The 23615-nt window shown below is 35.7% G+C and overlaps 1 protein-coding gene across 1 annotated transcript; it reads left to right on the top strand.

Moving 5' to 3' along the window:
* The first annotated feature begins 14070 nt into the window (after window positions 1-14070).
* On the top strand, window positions 14071-21264 carry LOC125837613 (protein INVOLVED IN DE NOVO 2-like). Its single transcript, XM_049516703.1, has 6 exons — window positions 14071-15040; window positions 15118-15299; window positions 18778-18867; window positions 18976-19263; window positions 19643-19852; window positions 20899-21264. Exons 1-6 carry the CDS (start codon window positions 14122-14124, stop codon window positions 21124-21126), a joined length of 1917 nt encoding a protein of 638 aa, XP_049372660.1. The 5' UTR covers window positions 14071-14121; the 3' UTR covers window positions 21127-21264.
* Window positions 21265-23615: the final 2351 nt, after the last annotated feature.

Here is a 23615-nt window from a genome sequence, read left to right as displayed (position 1 = left end):
ATACCACATGAAAATCTCCACATTCATTCCAAATTTAGGTTCAAGTTCTAGAGTCACAACATGCTCAAAACAATCACTTTTCATGTTTAAAATTCAATGTGCAGGAAATTATTACAAAGAACAAGACTAATTTATGAATCTTAACTTAAACCATGAATTAGTGAGTAGAATAGAGTCTAGGCACTATGGGTGGAAGGACCCATGAGTTCAACACCACATACCTTGAGTTTTTATGAAGGTCTTGAAAGTGTCTTCAATGGAAGCTTGGAACTTGGAGCAAGAGTCTCTTCAATCTTGAGAAAGGTTTTGGATTAGGGTTCTTGAGAGAACTTGAGAGAAAATGTGTCTAAGTATGGGAGAGGTGTTTTGGGAAATGTTTTAGTGATGGGAATTGAACTAATGGTATATAGGAAATAACATATGCCCTTTGGAAAAATGGTCCAACACTTAGAAAAAAAAATGAGGCGGGTGAACAGTAAAAACGCTCACTGGAAATTGTCTTTCTTGCCGGACAGATTTTACGAAAATGGGCATAACTTCTTCGTCCGAACTCCGAATGAGGTGAAACGAAGTGCGTTAGGTAGCTAACTCAAAGGGCTTTTCATGGATATGTTATTGGCCACCCAATAATTTGTGTGCTAGGAGATATGACCCTCCAAAGTAGACCCTCGAAAAAGGCTTCACTTGGAAATTTCGGATTTTGATACGGTTGCTCTAAAATTTGGGTTAGACCCATTTCCCACTCAATTTGACCCCCTAAACAAGAATATGAAGTCGGATTTTCGAAAAGCGAAACGGATTTTTTTTATATATAGCTAAACAAGTTTCCGGTAACTTTCGAAGCACATTTTTAAGAACTTTTTGGGTCATTTCAACGTCATTCTTAAAGGCAAAAGTCATCAAATGGCCAAATTTGGCCAAACCGGGAGAAGTCTGAGTACCCTAGGGGGATGGGTGTAATGGGTCTTAGTTTAATTGTATGGATGCATAGTTTGATTTTATTTTCGGTGGCTGCAGGGTTGAATTTGGATGTAGGGGTTGAAAGTAGGCACATTGGGCCATTTGGCAAGCTGAGTCGAGCTCGCCGAACCACTCGGCGGTTCACCGAATCCCCCTTATTGCCTTTAATCTCATGCTAAAACTTGAGTTCGGTTCTGTAACTTTTAGCGAGAAGCTTGAGTTCGCCGAGTGCACTCGATGACTCGCCGAAAGTCCTTCTTGATCTCCCTTTCTACGCTCATATCCCCTAAAATGCATGGTAACTTTCAATGGGTTAGTCCTTGCTCACCGAATTCTGTTGGCGATTCGCCAAAAGGCCCATCCCATCACCGACATGCCAAATTTTCTGGAATATTTTGAGCCAATTCTTTAGGCGAGCCCGATCTGGCTCGCCAAAGTGATTCGGCAACTCACCGATCATTCAGCGAGTCTGTCTGCAACTATTTTCTGCAATTTTACTTGAACTATGCCTAATTCTTTTTTATGTTTTTGCAGATATGGATAGAACCAACCTAGACATGTCGCCCCGCAAAAGAGCACGGGGTATAGTTATAAATGAAGGAGGACCCAACCCTCCTAAGGTGGGAAGAGCAGGGGCTCTAAAATGAGGTAAGGGTAAAGGCAACAGGCTCCGAAGCACAACTCCGATAGTGAGGGTTCCCAAGCCGCATTTTCTGAGCCAGACGACGACCAGACACTACAGTCCTGGCGGGCTGAGATCCGTGCTAGGTCTCATCCTGACTCATCGAGAGCTCCAGTAGCCTCCTCTCCAGCAGATACTGTGCCAGCTCCGGCAACTTCTGTGGCTCCAATGCCACCAGTAGTTCCTTCTCCACGGCTACTTAACAGATTGAAAGCCGATGGGTTGCAAACGATTCTTGAGGAGAAGCTACTTTCTACAGAATGCCTAGATGGCAAATACTCCAGGGTAAAGGAAACACTCCAGTACCATAGCTTTGAGCAGTTTACCAGACCCCGAGGCCCATGCATCCCTACATGGGTCCAGGAGTTTTACTTAGCGTATAGTGATCTGGTTTCTAAAGGCAAGAAGAAGGCTAGTGAGTTCAGACCGGTGGGGTCCATAATGGTACGGGGGACAGTAGTGCATTGTAGCCATGATCACATCAACTCGGTACTTGATAGAGGGGCAAGCTTTGACTGCCCAAATTTGGCTACCTCAACAACACCCTTGGATCAGCTCAAGGGATGTCTATCTCCCCTCATTTCTGACACCACCCCGAGGTGGATTGAGGTAGGAGTCCCGATCAAGAAGAGGGACTTGAGTGTAGCTGCACGATATTGGTTTGGATTCATCAACAACTCCATTATGCCATCCCAGAATTAGTCCATTCTCCGCCATCCTAAGGCGGCCTGCCTTGGGTTGACTATGTCTAAGAAAAGCATTGACATAGGACTTATCATAGAGCAGGAGATGACCATGAGGGCCAAGCAGAGGCAGACGTACCTTCCCTTCCCGGTGCTGATTACATAGTTGTGCTGGAGTTCCTCGGGATGCGAAAAGAGATATTGAGGTCACTCATTCATCTTTCATAGATATTCGTTGTATAGAGGTCGAGTACACACGGGAAGAGGCATACAAGAGAAAAGCAACTCCAGTGGATACATCTCCAGAGGTGGACATTAACTCTATACCTACAGAGGCATCATTGCCTACTCCAGCCTCCGGGTCTTCAGGTACATCTGCTCCCACTTCTTCCTCCCAGGCTCCTGGTACTTCTACCTCTTCTCAGCCTACCAAGATTACTCAGGCTATGATCATGAAGATGGGGCACCTGGCCAATTCGACTGATGTGAGGGCTACTCGATTAGAGGTTGCAGTTCCATGGATGATTGAGAGTGTTATTGTAGTTGCACTAACCCCTTTATGAGCATCCATTGAAACTCTCACTACGAGGGTTGAGGCTTGTGAGAGTAGACATGGGGAGACTTCAGAGGTAACGGCTTTGAAAGTCGAGGTTACAAATTTGAGGAAGGATGTGGACTACTTGAAGTCGACAGACTTCACTTTACTATTGGAGGCAGCGGATGATGTGGATGCCCTAGCGACTTTTGAGATTCCTCCGGCCACCACCGGGATGTACATAGGGATGACCTAGCAGCTGATGAGTCGGAAGAAGAGACCGATGAGGAGCAGATAGAGGTGAAGGAGGAGAGCATATATAGAGACCTGCCAGATCTAGAGGAGACGATTGTACAGTCAGTGATCCAGACATCGCTGATAGAGACGTCCATGGCAGCCCCTAGTGGATCTAGTACTGTTGATGTGACTCCGGGAACTGATGCCCATGATCAGACTGCTATGACACAGGGCATTAATGCCCCAACAAACGGAGTGACTATTTAGACAAGATTCCTCTTTACCTCCCTCTCTGTCATTTTTATTGATTTTTGGATATTTTCTTGCATTTGAGGACAAATTGCATTTTGTTTTGTGGTGGGTGAGGTATTTCCATACCTACATTTTGTGTTGATGACATCTTTTGTCTCTTATTGGGTTTTTGTGTTGTATATTGAGTTTTTGGCACTGTTTTGTGGATGCTTGAGCTTGTGGATCCTTATTCTAATTGTAAATGATTTTGGACCCTTCTGAAAATTTTTACCACCTCTTGTGTTTGAATGTGGCTATTCTTTTGCAAATTTTAGTAACGGTCTTGTTCAATATCGATGACTTGAATAGTGCTCATAATCGAACAAAAATGAATGTGTGGCTACGATGAGGCCAAATGAAGTTGCATAGACAATATGTGAACTTTTTGCATCTCGTTGTAACTAGTCGGTTATCGGATGAGTCTCTTGTGATGAACATTGCACACTAGCAAAAGTGTGGAGTCTTGTTTAATATTTGGTTCCAATATTGTGTGTGATGAGCTTACCGTGAACCATGTGTGATGACACCTAGATTTTGCCCCGTTGGTCCGGTTGACTAAGTGATGCAAAGCTCTTGAAATGATCTTAGGCAACAAATTTGAAAGAGTGAAACAATTTGACATTAAACCTTTTTTGTGGCCTACCTTGTGAGTGTGTGAACTTTGTTTGAACACCCTTTGAACCTTACCCTTTTTCTTGGAAGGAACTTGATGCAATTGTGACCTTTCTTTATCCATTACCCATAATCCTCATGATTTGTGGTTAGTTTGAATAGCCAACTTAGGCCAAAAGCCTAATTTGGGGGTGTGGTGAAAAGACAATGTAAATCAAGAAGTGCAAAAAAGACCCCTTTGACCCATAATTTTGAGAAAGATGGAACCCCTCCATACAAAAGAAAAGAGAAAAAGAAAAGAGGAATGAAAAAGTTTGAAATAAAGTTGTGAAAGTGTAAAAGAAATGGGGTGTCCGGTATTCCATGAAAAGTGAATAATGGGGTGACTTTTGAGCATGATTGAAAATGTTGAAGAAAAGGGAAGAAAGTGTTGTTCATACCACATTTCATGAGGACAGTATCCACTTAGCCTAAATGACCATATCTTTACACTCAGCCACGTTACAAGACTTGAAAAGACTTTTTTGATCTTGAGTGAGCTGAAACAAGTGTTGATTGAAAAATAAGGGCAAACCTATGGGTGAAGTCATACATGTGTTCATCTTTGTAAGTGTGAGAGTTATTTTTTATTCTGGATTTATAAATTGTTGATCCATTGTGTGTGAATGAGGAATCATCTTTGTGTGAGGGCATTTGAGTACCTTTGTTGAGCTTGAACTTGCATTTGAAGCAAGTATTGTGAACTTGAGAATCTTTGATAATGGTGAGTCACAACTTGAATCTTTGAGTGCACAATTGATCCTTGCATAAGTAAGTTGAGTCTTGTTATGTGCGTTCATGATTGAGTCTTGTGTAGCACTTTTTGACACATCTTTTTTGAACTGCTGAACTTGAATTTTACTTGAGGACAAGCAAAAGTTTAAGTTGGGGGTGTTGATGAGTCCTAGATTTGGACTCATTCAGGGGTTTATTTTGATAGATTTAGTGTCCTCAAATGCTTATTTTGTGCAAATAACTAATGTAAAATCCTTGATTTCCAGGTATATGGATTGAGGAACAAAGCATGGACACTAACTTGCAAAAAGGAACAAAGCGAGCTGAAAGAAGGAAGAAAGAGAGCCTGATGATCGCCAAGTCCATTTGGTGAGTCGCCGAGTGGCCATTTGACCGCCTAAAATTCCAGTGTGCCAAGCCCTGAAGGAGAAAATCAAGTTGGCGAGAAAAAAAAGCAGTCGGTGCGTCACCGAGTGGTTCCGCAATACAATGTTGGATCGCCCAATGTTACAGAACTTGAAGATGTTGAAGGCCAAAGCAAAAAGGTGATGGAACTGACCAAAAGGCAGATCGTCGAGCTAATCGGTGAGCCCAACTTACTGCGCCGAATGGTCTTTCGCAACATTTTTTTGGCCATTGTAAATACGTTTTCAAACATTAAGTTTAGTATCTAATTTTGATCTTTTACATATATAATTTTCATAGGAGAGTAATTTCGAGTTTTGAGCTCTAAGTATTGAGAGGATATTTTTCCTTAGCTTTGAAGAATTGAAGTTTTCCATTTTTGAGAAATTGGAAGTGGGTCTTTGAGATTCTTCAATTTGGACCTTTGTAAAGACGAAATTAATCTTACCTAGTTGATGGAAACACAATTTGGTAACGATTTTTTATCTTTTTATGATGTCTAGCTAAAACCCCAATTATTGGGGTGTGATTATGTGATTATGGGTTGATTTAGCTTATGGGTATTGTTAATTGTTAGTTTAAATGTTGTTAGAAGTGATTTCAATCAGTAATTGTGGTTAAAATTAAAGGATTGTAGTTGCAAATGCAGTTCTACCTTCGTGTTTTTGGCTTGCTCGAGATAAGTTTTAAAACCAAGATTATTGATTGATGGTCTGTGGATATTGGGTTGTCATGGGTTCAACTCGAGAGAGTGAATCCTAAACCTTTTTCCACACATTTAGCTCAAGAGAGTGAATGGACTAAGGCGTAGGTTGTTCTTATTTGCTTGCTTGTTGGTGTTCGAGAGAATCCGACTTGATTTGGGGTAAACTGTTCGAGAGAAAGTTTACCTCCTCTATAGTCTAGCCTATTCACTAATTTACAGTTATTTACTAACAGTTGCAATTACCCATTTGTCTATATTTGCCTATAATCGAATCACATCCCAAGAACTCGTCTCATTATTGTTATTCCTTGCTATTTGATGTTGATGTAGTTGATAACTAAAACCAAAACCCTCTGTTATTTGACATTCGTGTCACCCCTAATTTGAATTATATATTTCTTCGATAATGTCTATTCCTATGGCTGATTAGAACATATTCATGCTTTTCAATTGATTCTCAAACATGTACCGCTCCATGTGATATTCGACTGAAGTGTCTTTGATAACGTTATTCAATCAATAGGGCAGTACCTCCCGATGCAGATGTTATTCATGGGGATGTGCAAGATCGTGTCGATGGGGGATGGGCCAGCTCAGGATCCACCCGGTTTCATTGCCACCCAATGCTTCAAGATACCTTGGTTCGTATGCTAGGACTCCTAGAAGGGATGTCTCAGGTGGGAACATTGCATGTCACCTCTGATGCCTCACAGACCTGTGTTGAAGGTCAGATTCTAGATCCGATAGTTTCTCCAAATTCTCAGACTCCCAGGACTCAGCCAATTGTTGTTGTAGCTCCCCGTTTAAATAGTATGGAATTGCTAGGTATTGCATCACATTTGGCTAGCATGCCTTCCATGAGCATTGATGAACAAAATATGTTCGAAAGATTCAGAGTAATGAATCCTCCGACTTATACTGGTGACTTGACTGCGGATACATATGAATTTATAGTTAGCCGTCGTGAGAGGTTGAATAATCTTGGTCAGTGCAGTCCCATGGAGTTGACTACACAACGTTTCAGATGACTGACCCTGCCAAGCAGTGGTAGAGGGATTATATTAGTAATAGGCCAGCTGGATCACCTCCATTATCATGGACTCAGTTTACTCAGGTGTTTCTAGCCAAGTTTGTTCCACACAGTGAGAGGGAACGCAAGAGTGCCGAGTTCGAGGGTTTGCAACAAGATAGTATGTCAGTCACATAGTATGTGGGTAAATTTCATGCCTTGGCAAGGCATGTTTCAATCATACTACCCACTGAGGTTGAGAGAGTGAGAAGGTTTGTTAATGGGCTAATTATTCCGATTCGCCTGGGAGTTTCTCATGTTGTTGCTTCTAGTGTTCCATTTCAGAAGGTGGTTGATGCTGCCAAAGAGTTAGAGATGATTCGATGTGAGGGATTTGAGCAGCGTGAGTTAGGCGTTTGGCCATGCGATACCATATCACGATATGGAATCGTGAGATGGAATCAGCGTTTGGACATGCGATTTTACGTTGATCCATCTCATGATTTCATATCATGAGATGGAATACCAAAATCTCCAAAAATCATGATATGAGAATTTCATATCATGATTTGAGATTTTTTATATACAAAAATTGATCCACAAGTTTATATTTTGTTAAAACAACCCCACATTTATAACTACTAACCATTTATTTCATATGTAAATTAAATATATAATCACATCATTGCTTTTTAAAAAAATTATTATTCTCACCAATATAAAATTTATTGTTACTTTAAATTTGATCAATATAAATGATAAAGTGGAAATTGATTTGGTGAATATAAATAAGAACGGAGCGAGTAATATTATTTTGATTTTTCATAATAAAAAATACTATTCTTTCGGCTACATATGAAAATGTTTAAAACAATTTAATATGAAAAAGGAAAAAAATGGTATGTATGTTTGATAATCACTACTTCCAATATATTTTATTTTAACACGAAATTAATGCATTGAAAATGTGTAATTGCACATAAGTGAAACAATACATGAATCATTATGATAGTAACAAGTGAAAATTGTCATAGCTTGTGTAGTGTTACATAATTATTTGCAAGAATACCGAAAGAGTGATGAAATATTTATGATGTATGAGCATGAAAATATAGTTGCGGATGATATTGACCAACAAATGACTCAAAGTAACAATGTTGGTACGTCTTCGCGGTCATATGATCGAGAAATGCAGGTTCAATGTGAGGAGATTGTTCGTACTATTGGAGGATTATATTAAAGACTAGTACACTACAATTTATATTCAATTTTTTTATTGAATTAAAGTTTGATCAATTAAAGTTAGATGAAAAAGCTACATAAGTGGAGAACAAATAGTTTTGTAATAATTAATTATGCGATTTTATAATTTTTTGTTTATTTGGTAAGATTGAATAAATAATTGGGATTATTTTAATAGTTTTACAACTTATGAATTCTTATGTTTATGAGAAAATATACAACACAAAAATTTCATATCGCATGTCCAAACAAAACTTCAATTTCATCTCATGATTTCATATTATGATATCATATCATGATTTCATATCATGTGTAACATCCCGCCTAGAAAGAGCTAAATTTAGAAAGCGCTAAATTGGAAATAGCTAAATTGGGAATTTTGCAAGTTATGCTTAAGTTGTGAGTTTTGGGTCAACTTCAAACGATCATAACTTTTAGTACATGATGAGTTAGGTGGCCCATAAGATATCAAATGAAAGGTCTTCAAATCCTCTTTCCAATGCCACCGAGTTTGCTAAGTTTTGAGTTTGGATGAGGGAGATATGCCCATTTGAAATATGTCTGTCTAGTTAAGGAAAGTTACCCAAATTAATGAGGGGTATTTTGGTATTTTTCTTACCCCTTCATATTAAAACGTTTTTAGTAAATATTTTGGGGTCAAATCTGATTTGGATCAGTTTTACAATCCTAAATTACTCTTAGGGTTTTGAGAGGAGTTCAAAAAGAGGAAAATAGGAGAAAAGGAAGAACGATCGAGGTTTCTTGCGAATCAAGATCGAGGCTTGGTTTCGCCAAATCGAGGTATGCAAGCTTTCATAGTGCTAGGTTTGTTCGCCCTCATGCCAATCATGTTATCTTTTACCTATGAATTCATTCTTGATGTTGAATTGTTGAGTTAATTGATGTTTCCTTGTGTGGGTTTCACTGAAATTGTTCTGGGTTATAAGAATTCGTAAATTTTGACCTTAGATTTGTAGTGGTTTTGAGTTGAATCGAGTTTGGGAGAGAAGGAAAAGATTGGACAAGATTATGTGCTCAGGTCCGTGTCGCGGAGGCGCCTCAAATTTCTAGTACCCCATTCGAGCACTCCCTCTCTGCATCGCGGAAAGGATACAGAGTCCTCTGTCTCAAAAATTAATTCGCTACCAAATATTTAATCTTTCTCTCGCGTCACGCCAGTGACCTCAAGTTTGTGTCTTCACTCATTTCTTGTGATCAACTATATAAACTCCAGTAATCATTGAGAGATCCTAAACATCATAATCATAACCCTTGAATTCATAATTCAAATTCAAGGTAGAGTTAAGAGTTAATTCTTGAGAGTTCTTTCGAGACATTTGAGAAGTTTTTTGCAAACTTTTTAAACTTGTTTTAAGACTTGAGTACTTGAGTATGAGGATGAGTAGAGTTGAGTTCATTTTTCAAAATGAATATATGAGAACTAAGTATTCCCAAGAGTAAATGTTTTTACATTTAAAAGAGGAGGAAACTATGATTTCCAAAGGAGTTTAAGATGAGTTTTGAGTACTATCTCTTTTTAGAGAAATCTTTTGAGTAATTGTCTCAAACTAGAGAAAGAGAAATATTTTTAAACATATGAGCTAAGTTATATTTTGGGAGTAGTATTGAGCACCGATATGGGGACGAGTTCATATAACTCAAAGTCCTCATAAACCATATAGCCAACGTGGGTAGAAAGGGTCATATTTTTTAGATGATTCCTTATTGCTTTTTAAGCATAGCTTAGTGGATCCACTTAGTAAGTAGGTCCTATACCCCGACAAAGTATAGGACACTTCTGGCAGTGTGGGCGAGACATTGTATCATCACATAGCTCATAGTGATGGTTGTCGATTAGAGAATCTCCCACACAAAGTTATTTTGTATTCTTATATACAAATAGAGTTATTTTGTATTCTTACATACAAACCAAGTTATATTGTATTTTCTAATACATTAAGTTGTTATCTACTATTTTTAAAAATATTTTCTTCATAATGCATCTTTACTACTGCTTTATATTAAAGTGAGTTAAGTAAGTTTGAGTATCCTTGGGATTGAGTTGAGTTCAGTTGAGATGAAGTAAGTTGTTTCTTCAGTTCCAGTTCAAGCTTATTTCTTGTTTTAGATTTCTCCTTGCATACTCGTACATTTCATGTACTGACGTCATTTGCACATGAGATCAGGGTCATCAACAGGCGATTCGTTGATACCATTTGCAGTTCCCGAGTTGTTTGGTGAGCCTCCTTGCTTCCGGAGGATCCCTTATTTATATAAGTCATGCTATTTCAGTTTTGTTAGGATAATCGGTGGTCTTGTCCCGACATCCCTCATAGTATTAGAGGCTTCATAGATAGACAGTAGTAGTACATGAGTCATTTTCATTTCCTTTGTTAAATGTTGTGACTTGAGGTGCCTTTTTTGGCTAGCGAATGTTTATTTTTAAATTATTCTAAGTTGTCTAATTTGAGACTTTTGAGTTAAAGCTTCCATTTGAGTTTATTGTATTATGAGTAAGTCTTCCGCTGAGAGTTGAGTCAGGCCAAGAATTCGCTTGGGGCCAGAAATGGTTCTCGAGTGCAATCGCGTTCAGGGTGTAGACTCGGGGCGTGACACATAATTCCATATCGCATGGCCAAACAGGCATTTAGTGTCATATATGTGAGGAACAAAGTATTTTTTTCCTAGAAATGAGGAGTAATATACTACTTACATTGTGTAACTTTTGTTGGTCGTGAAATGCATTTACGATAATCTTAAAAATCTTGCAATAAATTATTTTTTTCACAATTTACTACTGTGGTTGGTACTCCCCTCATTATCAGTAGACTTATAAGTACTTAGAACCTGTATGACATTGCTGCTAAAATTACTTATTTTAAAAATAGTCTTTCTAGAAAAGTGTTTTAAAAAAAAAAACAGTTTGTGTTTGTCTAATTCATTTGATAAGTGTTTTTCCCAAGCAAATTGAGAGCCTGTTTGGCATTACTATTGGGAGGCTGTTCGACAAATCCTTAAAATTGCTTTTAAATGGAAGCGGAAATAGTTTTTTTGTTGTTGGAAAGAAGCTAAAAAATTCGGTTTTTAAAAAAAGCAAAAGTAGAAGCAGAAAATTATTATTTTTAAGACTAAAATATCCCTTACATATATTCATTTTCATTCAAGAATTTTTTTATTTTTTTTTTATATAATAAATTTTTTATTTTATTTATGTTTTTATATTATTATTTGTATTTTGTATATATCATTTTACGTATTATTTTACAGAATTAGAAATAAAAGTAACAACAATATTTTTGCAAGATTAAAAAAAGAGATAGAAAGTAATAATTAAAGATTTAGACCCTCCCAAAAAAGTAACAAATAACACATTTTTATTTTCTTAAGATATGTATTATTTTAGTTTAATTTGAATTTTTTAAAACTTTAGAGTATTATAATAGCTAAGATTGAATCCAAGAGAATAGGTAACAAATAATAACACAAAGATTCTTCTTTTCAATATTTTTCAACAATATTAATCTATGTATAATATTGATTGAAAATTTGAATATGTACATTTTAATTAATTAAATTAAAAATATAATTAAAGTTTTTGTATTAGATGTTTAAAATAGTTTCTCTCTATAAAATAATCTTATATTAATAATATATTGATACATGGCCCTTTTTCGTAATTTGTCTCTCAAAACCACCTTTTTAAAAAAAATTAGTCAAACACAAATTGTTTATCAAAAACACTTTTCAAATCAATTTGTCAAACACAAATTGCTCTTTTTGTAAAGCACTTTTCTAAAAAGGTATTTAAAAAAAAAACTTTTCTATAAATAAGCAGTTTTTAGCAGCAATGCCAAATAATAGCTGGACTAATCATTCTAAAAAGTGCTTTTGAGAATCAAATTACGAAAAATGGTAAGTATCAATGTACTTTTAATATTAAGATTATTTTATAAAGAGAAACTATTTTAAATAAAATTTAGTTAAATTTTATTTTTATTTAATTAAAATATGCATATTCAATTTTTTTTTTATCAATGTTATACTTTTTAGGGTTGGAAACTTTAATTGTTATTTTTTTCTAGCTTGCTAAAATATTGTTGTTATCTTTTTTTCTAGTTCTATAAAATAATATATAAAATAATAATGTATAGACATAAAATAAAATAAAAATCTATTATATAAAAAATAAAAATAAATTCATAAATGAAACTTAACCAAACTTATGGGATATGCTAATTAATTAATAAGAGATATTTTGATAATATGTATATATAGAAGAAATATTTTAGTCTTGAAAAAAATAATTTTCTGAATTTTTAGCTTCTTCCCACCAACATAAAAACTGTTTGTGCTTCTATTTAAAAACAGTTTTACTGATTTGTTAAACACTTATTTTCCAAAAAACATTTTTTCCTCATTAATATTGTGTGGTTATAAATTATTTTAATGAGTATAAAATAGACATTTTAAACTTATATTATTATATTAAATTAAATATATAAATTTATTGTTTTTCTTTTCTCATATAAATTGGAACTAAGTGACTACAAATCTGTGTCTTTGTCTGTGCTCAGCAAAACCCAATTTACTGAGCTCGCTCACTACCTACCAGAAAACCCTATTCACTCTTCAAGAGAATCTTCTGCCAAATGCCTTCTTTTGCCGCTTGAAGCTCCTTCTGGAAAATCCAGGCAAGTAGATCTGAGACTGATTTACAATTCTTTACCTCTCTGCTTGTTTTGTGTTGTTTAACAAAGTTTTAATTTGTAATTTTTGACTCTGCTATGTCTTCCTTGGATGCATGTCTCTGTATACATTTGATTGCTGTTTGGGCCTCTTTTTTTTGGTTGATTAGTTGTTTGGCTGCTCAAAAATCTGAAGAAAGCCAAGGAAATGAACAATTCAAGTAGCTCTGTATTTTATTTTAGTAAAATGTAGCTTCCATATGGTTTAGGTTATTATCAAAATGTCTTCATTTATGAGTTTGAAGCTAAAATTGGACATGTATGGAAGCTATTTCCGGATAATCACTTATTTTTTGAGTCCGGTTAGGGTGTAATTATTGCGATTGACCTCCATGCATTATCATCCTGATTATTCTCCTTCAACTTGCAAGTTTTTGATCGTGAACAAAGAATGTTGTGGTGAAAAAGGTAAAACAGGAAGCACAAAATACCCTATATTAATATCTGTAATCCTGTTGTCTAGTATTCCATTGCTGGCAAAAACTGCGAATTTTTTACTGTTGATTTCTAGGTCTTTGTATGGGTGTATTGTGGAGAACCTTCAAAGTAAACCTGCTTCCTTTTATTGTGCATGTATAATATCTGTCAAAAACTGCCTATACTAGTGTTGATTTCTAGGTCTTTGTATGGGTAGCTATTGGGGAGAACTTCAAAGTAATATTAGTTCTTTTCATTGTGCAAGTGGTTTGTATTTGTAAGGTAAAAAATGGCTGTATATCTTACTTTATTTGCACATAATTATGTTTCTGAACTTGAGGGCAGGGGATGAACTTTATCATGTAAGGTAAATCTTACTGGGATGAGTTCTACATTTTCTTCTCCTTCCAAGAAATTGGTGCTTATTGACTGTCAAGAGTTCTTGTTATAGTCTTTTGATTGGTTCATTCTTCCATGAATTGTTGTAAATGAAACTAAGTGTATCAAAATTTAATAAACATTTCTTTTAATGGGAATATCAAAACCTTTGATAGCTGACACTTCATGTGAGAAATTTCCATATAACATTTTGCTTCTACATGCTTCATTTGTCAACTACTATTCATGCCTCTAGCCTCTCTGTATCTCCTTTGACAGGGGCCGGGTTTGAAGGGTTAAGTAAGCTGAACTAATGTGTGGTTCAAATACCCCTGAGCTGGTATACTTTAAGATGCTGACTTTCACCTACAATTGATGAGGTTATTTGTTTTTATTATCCAGGTGTCATTCTTGTACACTCAAATCTTGCAAGAAGGGGAGTTCTATGGATCATAGCTCCGGGGAAGACACTGATATAAGTGAATCAGAGATCGAAGAATATGGAGAAAAATCTTATGAAGATTTGAAGAGCGGAAGTCATTCTCTTAAGATATCAGATGTGGCATACACTTGCCCCTATTGTCCAAAGAAAAGAAAGCGTGACTTTTTGTACAAGGAACTCGTACAGCATGCAAGTGGGGTGGGAAGCTGTAGCTCTAATAAGAGAACTGCAAGAGAAAAGGCGAATCATCTTGGGTTGGCTAAGTACTTGGAAACTGATGCTGCAGGTGCTGCTGATTCATCTAAACCTGATACCGAGCCAGATTCTCAAACTGACCCTCTTGCGGATCATGACCGTGATGAGATGTTTGTCTGGCCTTGGATTGGGATTGTTGTGAACATTCCCACTGAATTCAAGGATGGACGCAATGTGGGAGAAAGTGGTTCTAAGCTGAGGGATCAATTGACAAGGAGAGGTTTCAACCCTACACGGGTACGTCCTCTGTGGAATTACCAAGGCCATTCTGGTACTGCTCTTGTTGAATTCAACAAAGACTGGTCCGGATTTGGTAATGCAATGGCATATGAGAAGGCTTATGAGGCTGACCATCATGGCAAGAAGGACTGGAAAGTCAACCATTGTAAAAACTCTGATCTGTATGCTTGGATTGCTCGTGCCGATGACTATAAAGCTATTAATATCATTGGTGAAAATCTCCGCAAGGTTGGAGACCTTAGAACCATTTCTGATATCATGGAAGAAGAAGCTCGGAAGACGAACAAGCTCGTTTCTAATTTGACAAATGTTATTGAAGTCAAGAAGTTACACCTAAAGGAGATGGCAGACAAATTTAAGGAGACTTCACAGTCTTTGAAACAATTGGTTGAAGAGAAAGATAAACTGCATCAAGCGTACAATGAAGGTTAGGAGTCCGTATATGCTATTACAAACTCTTGTTATCTATAATGCTTCATGTCCTTGCATTTGTTTTATGAGCAGAGATAAGAAAAATCCAGTCAAGCGCACGTGATCATTTCCAGAAGATATTTAATGATCATGAAAAGTTAAAATTGCAATTGGAATCTCAAAAGAAAGAGCTTGAGCTACGAGGTAGAGAACTGGAGAAACGTGAGGCGAAAAATGAAAGTGATAGGAAGAAACTGTCTGAGGATCTTGAACAGGTATAACTTTTCCTCCTTGGCTGTTACATGTCTGAATCTGAAATTGTACCATCTTCTTTGTTATTTGTTACATGCAAAATTGAGGGTCTGCTAGCAGCAGGATGCTTATCCTTGCATAAGGGTTAAATTTTCTGTAGTGGCTCACAATGTTTGCTGATGTTCTGATGACTTAGTCTAGTCTATGATAAAAGCATGGTATGAGAACTACTGCATGTAGTTATGAAAGTTGTTTGAACATTCCAGTTTTGTGTTTCCAGCCTCTTCTTTTGCCAATGTTTCTATGACGGAGCCTCTGTCTTTAGTCAGATTCTAACTCGATCAGTTTATTTCCTCTCTTTTGTTCTTTATCTTCTTCTTCATCTAGTTCTTTACCGTTTCTAATGCTCTGAAACACCAGGCGGGTAGTGTTGCTCCAAAATGCACAAACAAGGATATGTGGTCGCTCAAGTAATGAAGTCTGAGTAGAGTATGCACACACAAGTATACGTAGTTTTGCTCAATTAATAAAATATGATTAGAGTATTGTTCCGTTGAGGACTTGAAATTAATTAACTAAACTATAGAGACTAAAGATTTTCTAGTTATTAAGGGAAAATTAAAAAAAATATAATTTTAGGTGATTTAAATAATTAAATCTAAACTTATAACTAAAATCAAGAAATAAATTAACAAATAGCAATAAAAACAAACTTGCACACTTTTAAAAAATTCATAAGATCTAGGGTGTATTACTTTTTTGATAACCGTGGTGTCCGGGTTAGCTTGCGCGCGACTAATTCCACGGGGGTACCTGCTATCTCTCACTAGCATGGGTACCGGGTAACTTTGTGCACTAAAGCTTGGCTAGATGCGAAGAAATCACCTAGTATTTTTGCCTCCATTGGGATTTGAACGTGCGATCTCACGAAGAAAGGCGCAAATGGAGAAAAAAATACAAATATATATCTTGGAGTCCAAGACTAATAATTATAAGCACAAATAACAAATATATGGAGAACGAATTTGATTTTTATTTATTTATGAGAAAGTAAAATATCAATTATTTAGTGTAAGCCTCATCAGAAAACACTCATTGGCAAGGAAAAATGTCTTAGAGCCTTGATGACAACACATAAGCACACATTAAGCGAGGCGAAGCGCTCAACATATTTTGAGCCTCGCTTCAGGGCTTAAGTGTGCCTTTGAAAACACTCCTATCGTGGAAGTTGCTGGCTCCTTCGTGATTCCGATCGATGTTGCTGATAACTGTATTCTGCACAGTTGCTGCAGCCTTTTAACTCAGGTTTGGTCCTTTTTGGTGGTTCCATCCCTGGGTACTTAAGCTCCCTCATCTTCTATAAAATTGCAAAACGTACATCGTCATAGGATTCTACCAAGGCTCCTCCAAGGGTTCCACCAAGGCTCTTCCGGGGCATCTATCTTCATTGCATAAGCTTGTAAGTTTATTAACTCCTTAGCATGTGATCTTGTGAAGGGTCTGAGACTTATGTACTAGGGTTGCCATCAAACCTAGGGTTCACAGCTAGTATCTGAGAGTTGATTAGGCTATCGAATGATTAAGCTCATAATCTTGTAGTGTTAAGGTCATAACTTTTGTAGGAGACTCTGAATGACGAACGGTATAAACCGTTGGGAATTAGACTCAGACCATTTCCCTTCCAAAAGTGTGATCATATTTCTTATGTATTGAGAGTTATTCTCTGTTGAAGTTGACTGTGTTTCTTGATGGAAATTGTTGCTCTGATTGCTAATTGCCATCATCTCTTGAATTTTTATTATGTATCGCTTTTTGACTATGAAAAACATCATCTTTAATAATCAAGCACTCTCCTTTGATATGGGTTTTTTCATCATTTTCTTCTAACGTTGAGATCACAACTTGCAATGCACATCATTAAACACAAGCGTGAGTTTTCTAATAGTAATAACAGTTAACTTACTCATAAATGTTTTAATTATTATATAAATATATCCGAATTAAACCCCCTTGATCACTTGATGTGCACTCATTAGACAATGGCTGATCTATTATATACCATTTTATGACCCCACTTTCAGGTTTACTTTCGTGTTGTACTTATCATGTGCATTAAAGAAGTTTTCTAAAAGTAGTTTCATTGGGTGGATGTTTGAAACCTTTCTTGAAATAAGGAATATCATCTGCTACTTTTATCCATTTCGAAGATCATTAACCTGAACACATTACTCTCCTTGTGATTCCTGATAGAAATTGTTGTTCCAATCTCTAATCACCATCATCTTCATTATATATCGCCTTTTAACTTCAAAATCTCACCTTTAATAATCAAACTCTCTCCTTTCATATCTACATTTTTGGGCTTTTTCATAATTTTCTTCTAAGTTAGCTCACAACTTGCAATGCACATTATAAAACACAAGAGTGAGTTTCTAATTATAATAATAATAACAGTAAACTTACTCATAAATGTTTTAATATTATACATAGATATAACCGAATGGGTTTGGGCTTGGGACTCCATGTTGGAGGTCTCAAGTTCGAAACCCCTTGCCAGTGAAAGCAAGGGGCTTGCCTTCTGGGTCGAGCTCGTCGCACCGGGCTTGTCTAGTGTGGGTTACCTCTCCTATGTGGTTTGCGAGCTATTGCATAGGAGCGGGGGGGTTTACCCTGTGCGCACCCAAAGGGTAGCGTTTGTGAGTTTCCGTTGTCATAAAAAAAATAAAAAATAGATATAACCAAATTAAACCCCCTTGATAACTTGATGTGCACTCATCAAACAGTGGTTGATCATTATGTACCATTTATGACTCCACTTTCTGGCTTACTTTCATTTTATACTTGTGTTGGAGGCATCAAAGTAGTTTTCTGAAAGTAGTTTCTTTGGATGTATGTTGGAATCCTTTCAAGAAATAAGGAATAGCATCTGCTACAATTTTCAATTTCGAAGATTGTTAACATGAACGCGTTACTCTCTGATGAAATTGAGTCATGTGTATCTTGATTGAAATTGTCGCTCCAATCTCTAATTGTCGTCTTCTCTTCCTTGACTATTCATCATGTATCGCTGACTTCAAAAACATTATCTTCAATAGTCAAAAACTCTCTTTTGATATCTTTTGTATATTTTTGGGCTTTTCATTATTTTCTTGTAATGAAAGCTCACTACTTCCAATGCACACCATAAAACACAAGAGTGAGTGTTTTTAATAATAATAAAACTAAACTTACTCATAGATGTTTTAGTAATTATACAAATTAAACCCTTAGATCACTTGATGTGCGCTCATAGACAGTGGTTGATCCATTATATATGATTTGTTGAATCCACTTCCAGGTTTACTTTCATTTTATACGTAAGTTATGTGCATCAACGTTTTTTTTCTAAAAGTAGTTTCGTTGGGTGGATGTTTGAATCCTTTCATGAAACTAGGAAGAACATTTACTGCTTTTGTCCATTTCGAAGATGGTTAACTTGAACACCTATCATTGTTACTCCAGAATGCTACTTTAAATACCTCACTTAGTGCCGCGGCTGAAGAGCAAAGGAAGGTTGACGAAAAAGTACTGAAATTGGCTGAAGAGCAGAAGGTGCGTGTATTTCTCGTTTTGCTCTTAGTACTGTAACTCTCTTCGTCTCTTATGTCTAGTTCATATAACAAATAACTAATCACTTAGGGGTCATCTTGCTGATTGCAGAGGCAAAAGGAAGATCTCCATAAGAGAATAATTCAGCTGGAAAAACAACTCGATGCGAAACAAGCGGTAGAGCTGGAAATTGAGCAGTTGAGAGGGTCACTGAACGTGATGAAACATATTGAAGATGAAGGTGATCAGGAAGTTTTGAAAAAGGTGGACACACTCCTTAAAAGTTTAAGAGAGAAGGAAGAAGAATACGATGGTTTGGAATCATTAAATCAAACTCTGATAGTGAAGGAAAGAAACAGTAATGATGAGCTGCAAGACGCTCGCAAAGAATTGGTTAATGTAAGTGAAGTAATTTAATTGTATACTAAGTTTTGTCATAGCCTATTGGTAATAATTGTTCAATAAGTTTCTGCTTGAGGTGGCTATTTAACATATTGTTTTTAGAGTTTAGTTTCTACTGAACGTCTGGTTTTATACTATGGCTTGATGGTTGGTTACATTTACTTTTATACATTCATGTCTTTCTGATTGACCATGGTTTCCCAATCGTTTTTAGCATTGAAATTGTTTATCTAGGATGCCATTATTTAGGTTTCTACAAGAAGATAATACTACTTTGTTATCTTTTCTTGTTTTCCATTAAATTCATGTCCTCGTCTCTTTTGTGGGGGTGTTTTGTGTGGCTTTGGGTAATGGAGTAACTGAATTGCTCTTATAGGGTTTGAAGGAACTGCCAAGAGTTGGTCCAATTGGTGTTAAGAGGATGGGGGAGCTTGACAACAGACCATTCCATGAAGCAATGAAGAGGAGCTATAATGAGTCAGAAGCAGATGAAAGAGCTACAGAGTTATGCTCACTGTGGGAGGAATACCTTAGAGACCCTGGATGGCATCCCATTAAAGTCGTTATGGTTAACGGGAAACCTGAGGTATGCTTTTCATTCACAGTGGAATCTATAGTTTTTTTTTCTGTCTTTTTAACAAGGATAATGGATTCTATATTTTTCAAGTTCGATATAAAAACAGGATGGAAACAACAGCACTTTGACTTTCAATTTTTTTTTTTAATTTCTAGTTTTCTACTACAAAGATGTCATGTAGGTTGATAGGGTGTTTATTAAGTTTGTATTAGTTGGATTTACTGTTGTCGTGGGATATATTTTCAATATGTTTACATGTTTAGGAATTTTTACTGGCAGGGATAACTTATTTAATACTATTATACCATCTCATTGCTCAGGCGATGAGAATTTGCAAGTCTCTTGTTCGTACAACACATGAATTTCAATCATTTTTTGTTGTTCTATAATACATCTTATTTTCGGACTACAAAGGGGAAAAACAGGTCCTAGTATATCACATGCTCCTAATACATTTAATTCTTGGTCTAAAAACTATCGAAGGTCCTAGAGAATCAATGAAATTTTGTTGAAAATATGTCTCTCAGGATATTGCAGAAATAAAACAGCTGGCTACATTTTCTATAAAGATTTCTGTTGTAGAAATTTAGTTTATGAGTAGCTAACTTTTAGGAATTTTGAACTATATAATTAGAGTCCTGTGTGGCTTGAATTTAGGAGTTAGTTTCCTTTTGTTTGTTATTTGAATTTGCAGATAAGTTTAGTAGCATATTTTTCTATTTTCTGGTTAGAAATTATAGCTATAAATGAAATATCAACTTCACCTTAGTTACATTTGAGAAATGAAAAATTGAAGCTGAGCAGGAGAATCCTCCTGTAAATGTAATTAACAATTAGCTTTGATGAGTGTGGTTTTAGTCCCTTTTTGTTTTGTTTTTCCTCTGTGCAATGATGGTAGATTTATTTTACTGTGAATGCTGGGATCTGTTGGTTTGGTCTTAGTGTTGGATATGTTGAAAAAGCTGGTTATGTATGTAGGTTTGTTTTTCTTTGGTTTACTTGTATTTGCATAGAGGTAGCATCAATTATGTAAGTGCTGGTGTTACTCCTTTCAGAACGTGATAGACGATGAAGATGAAAAGCTGAAAGACTTGAAGAAAAATTATGGTGAAGAAGTTTGCAAAGCTGTGACAGCAGCTTTGATGGAGGTAAACGATTACAACCCGAGTGGAAGATACATCATCTCAGAGCTGTGGAATTATGCAGTGAATAAGAAAGCAACTTTGGAGGAGGGAGTTACTGTGTTACTAAACATGTGGAAAAAGAAGAGAGGATCCGATTGAGGCTTCCATGTGCTTTGCCTTAGCTGTTTAGGCAGCCCCAAGAATGGGGTAGGTGTGTGACAATAACTTCAAACTCCTGATAACACAATTAAAACCATGAATTCTTGTGTGAATAAGAAGCACTCTTGTGTTCCAATTGCCCTCTTTATTTGGGGGTTGAGCTTCACCAATGCTCTTCCTCCTGTGACTTAATCATATCCTTTGCTGAATATGCTTGAGCGAAGGATAACTTTTTCAATACCATCTTGTAAAATTTGTATTAGGGTGAGATATGTAGTTTGAGATGCAGGTATGTCGAGTCTTCCAAGGGCACTCAACTCCTTTGATCTTCCAAGAGTAGTGTCAGGAAGTGAAGTCTGATGATAAATAAAGCAGATTTGTTCTCAGTGAAATCTCTATAACTATGTGCTCTCCTTATTTGTATTACAACTTCATATAGATTCCTCTAAAATGTTTCCAGTTCCTAGCCCTCCCCCCCCCCCCCCCCCATATTGCTGCCAATATCATCTTCTTGTTGTTGAACTCATTGCATCTCTTCCTTTAATACTCGTCTCATCTTCCCTGCAATCAGTGTAAATCCAACCCAACCATCTCTGTTCTCCTATTAACTTTATATGATCGCTCATTGGGGGCGAGTCTATTAGACTTGTTATGTACCTACCTTAGATTTATTCTTTCTATCTTTGAAGGAATGTATTTTCCTCCAATATTATATCCTCATATATAATTCATGGACCCATAGGGCATCCTTTTTCACAATCACTTGCCATAATAGCTTCCCAACTGAAGGTCTGCTTCAGATTCTATAATTTTTAACATTCAAACCCCCTACCTTTTTTTTGGATGACTGACTATCTCATGCTCTTTTTTTTTTGATAAAGGTAACTAACTATCTCATGCTCTTCTGTTGCACCCTATAAGTATTATCTACACTTTCTGTCAACCTCTTTAAGGATACTTTGAGGCAATATCAAAACACAACCCCAGAAATTATATATTTAGAAAGAAGGAAAACTACCCTACATCCACCTATTGCCTCCCAAATACTTTTGTCATATACCTATTGGCTCACAAATATCCATGTCATCCATCTTTGAATCCAATATTGATCACTTTTATAACGGGTTATCATTTAAATAATTTTTTAAAATACATGGTGATCATCTATTGGATACAATTTAATTACTTAAATTAATTTATAAACGCACCCATTATTAATTATACCTGATCCAAATTAATTAATTACATCCGCCCCAAATTACATTTACCCCACCGATTAAAATAAATACACCCTTCATTCCCAACATTTCACTTCCTCTTCCAACCTTACTTCCCCAATATATTTGCTTACAATCTCGAAAAACACTACCTACATACACTCATGTATCACTATAAAAAATCATGAGTGAAATGTTGGGAATGAAGAGTATATTTGTTTTAATCGGTAGGGTAAATGTAATTTGGGGTTGGTGTAGTTAACTTGAGTTGAGTGTAGTCAATTTGGGTCGGGTATAATTAATAATGAGTAAGTTTGTAAATTAATTTAAGTAATTAAATTGTAACAAATAGATGATAGCCACGTATTTAAATGATAATTCACTATAAAAGTGGTCAATATTGGACCCAAAAGTGGATGGAAGGATATTTGGGAGCTCAAAGGTGAATGTCAAAGATATTTTGGGAGCCAATAGATGGATGTAGGGTAATTTTGTATCATTTCTAATAGTTTGAGGATATTTTAGGCCTTTTTTCGTTAGAAAAAAACTGCATTTACCACTTGAAGCCAGACATTGTTATCCTGGAAATGATCTTATCCACAAGCTTCCATTTTAAAAGAATAAAAATATTAGTTTTTAATATAAAATTATAGATGTATTATCACAAACTAGTAATCATTTCTACCGTACTTTCACTATTTATTTATTTTTTGTCTAAAAGAAAAATATAACTCAAAATCCATTATGGGCAAAACACATATGCAACCCTTTTAAATTGCACCTATCATTCATTTTGGCAGTTTAATTCAACCTTATTTTAGTTTTAGTCATTCAACTTCAGTTTTTATATACCATTTAAATATTAAGAAAAATTGTCAGTATAAATATTCAATGTGTGTTATATAAACATTAAAAGGGTAAAAACATTCAATATTTAATAAATATTGGATAAGTACAATATTTAAAAATTTAAAAATAGAGTGAAAAAGGAAATAAGAACTTGTATTTAGTTGTTACAAATAAGGAAAAAATGTTTTTAAATGTTTTAAATTATAAATAGATAAATTTTAAACCTGTTTCCATGTTAATTTTAAAACAATTTCAAAATAACTGTTTTGTTTTTTAAATTGTAATTTATTTATTTACTTATATAATATAATTACAAGAAAAAATAAGAAGTTAAAGAAAAGTAAAATACACGGTATGACCCCATTACCCCCACTTATTCACAAATATACTATTCAGTAATAAAAAAAAGAAAAAAAAAATAAG

The sequence above is a fragment of the Solanum verrucosum genome, unplaced genomic scaffold (genome assembly GCF_900185275.1).
Source record: "Solanum verrucosum unplaced genomic scaffold, falcon-dt-bn FXZP01000156.1, whole genome shotgun sequence".
Lineage (NCBI taxonomy): Eukaryota > Viridiplantae > Streptophyta > Magnoliopsida > Solanales > Solanaceae > Solanum > Solanum verrucosum.
Note: the sequence above shows the minus strand (reverse complement) of the source record. Positions and strands in the feature narration are given on the sequence as shown.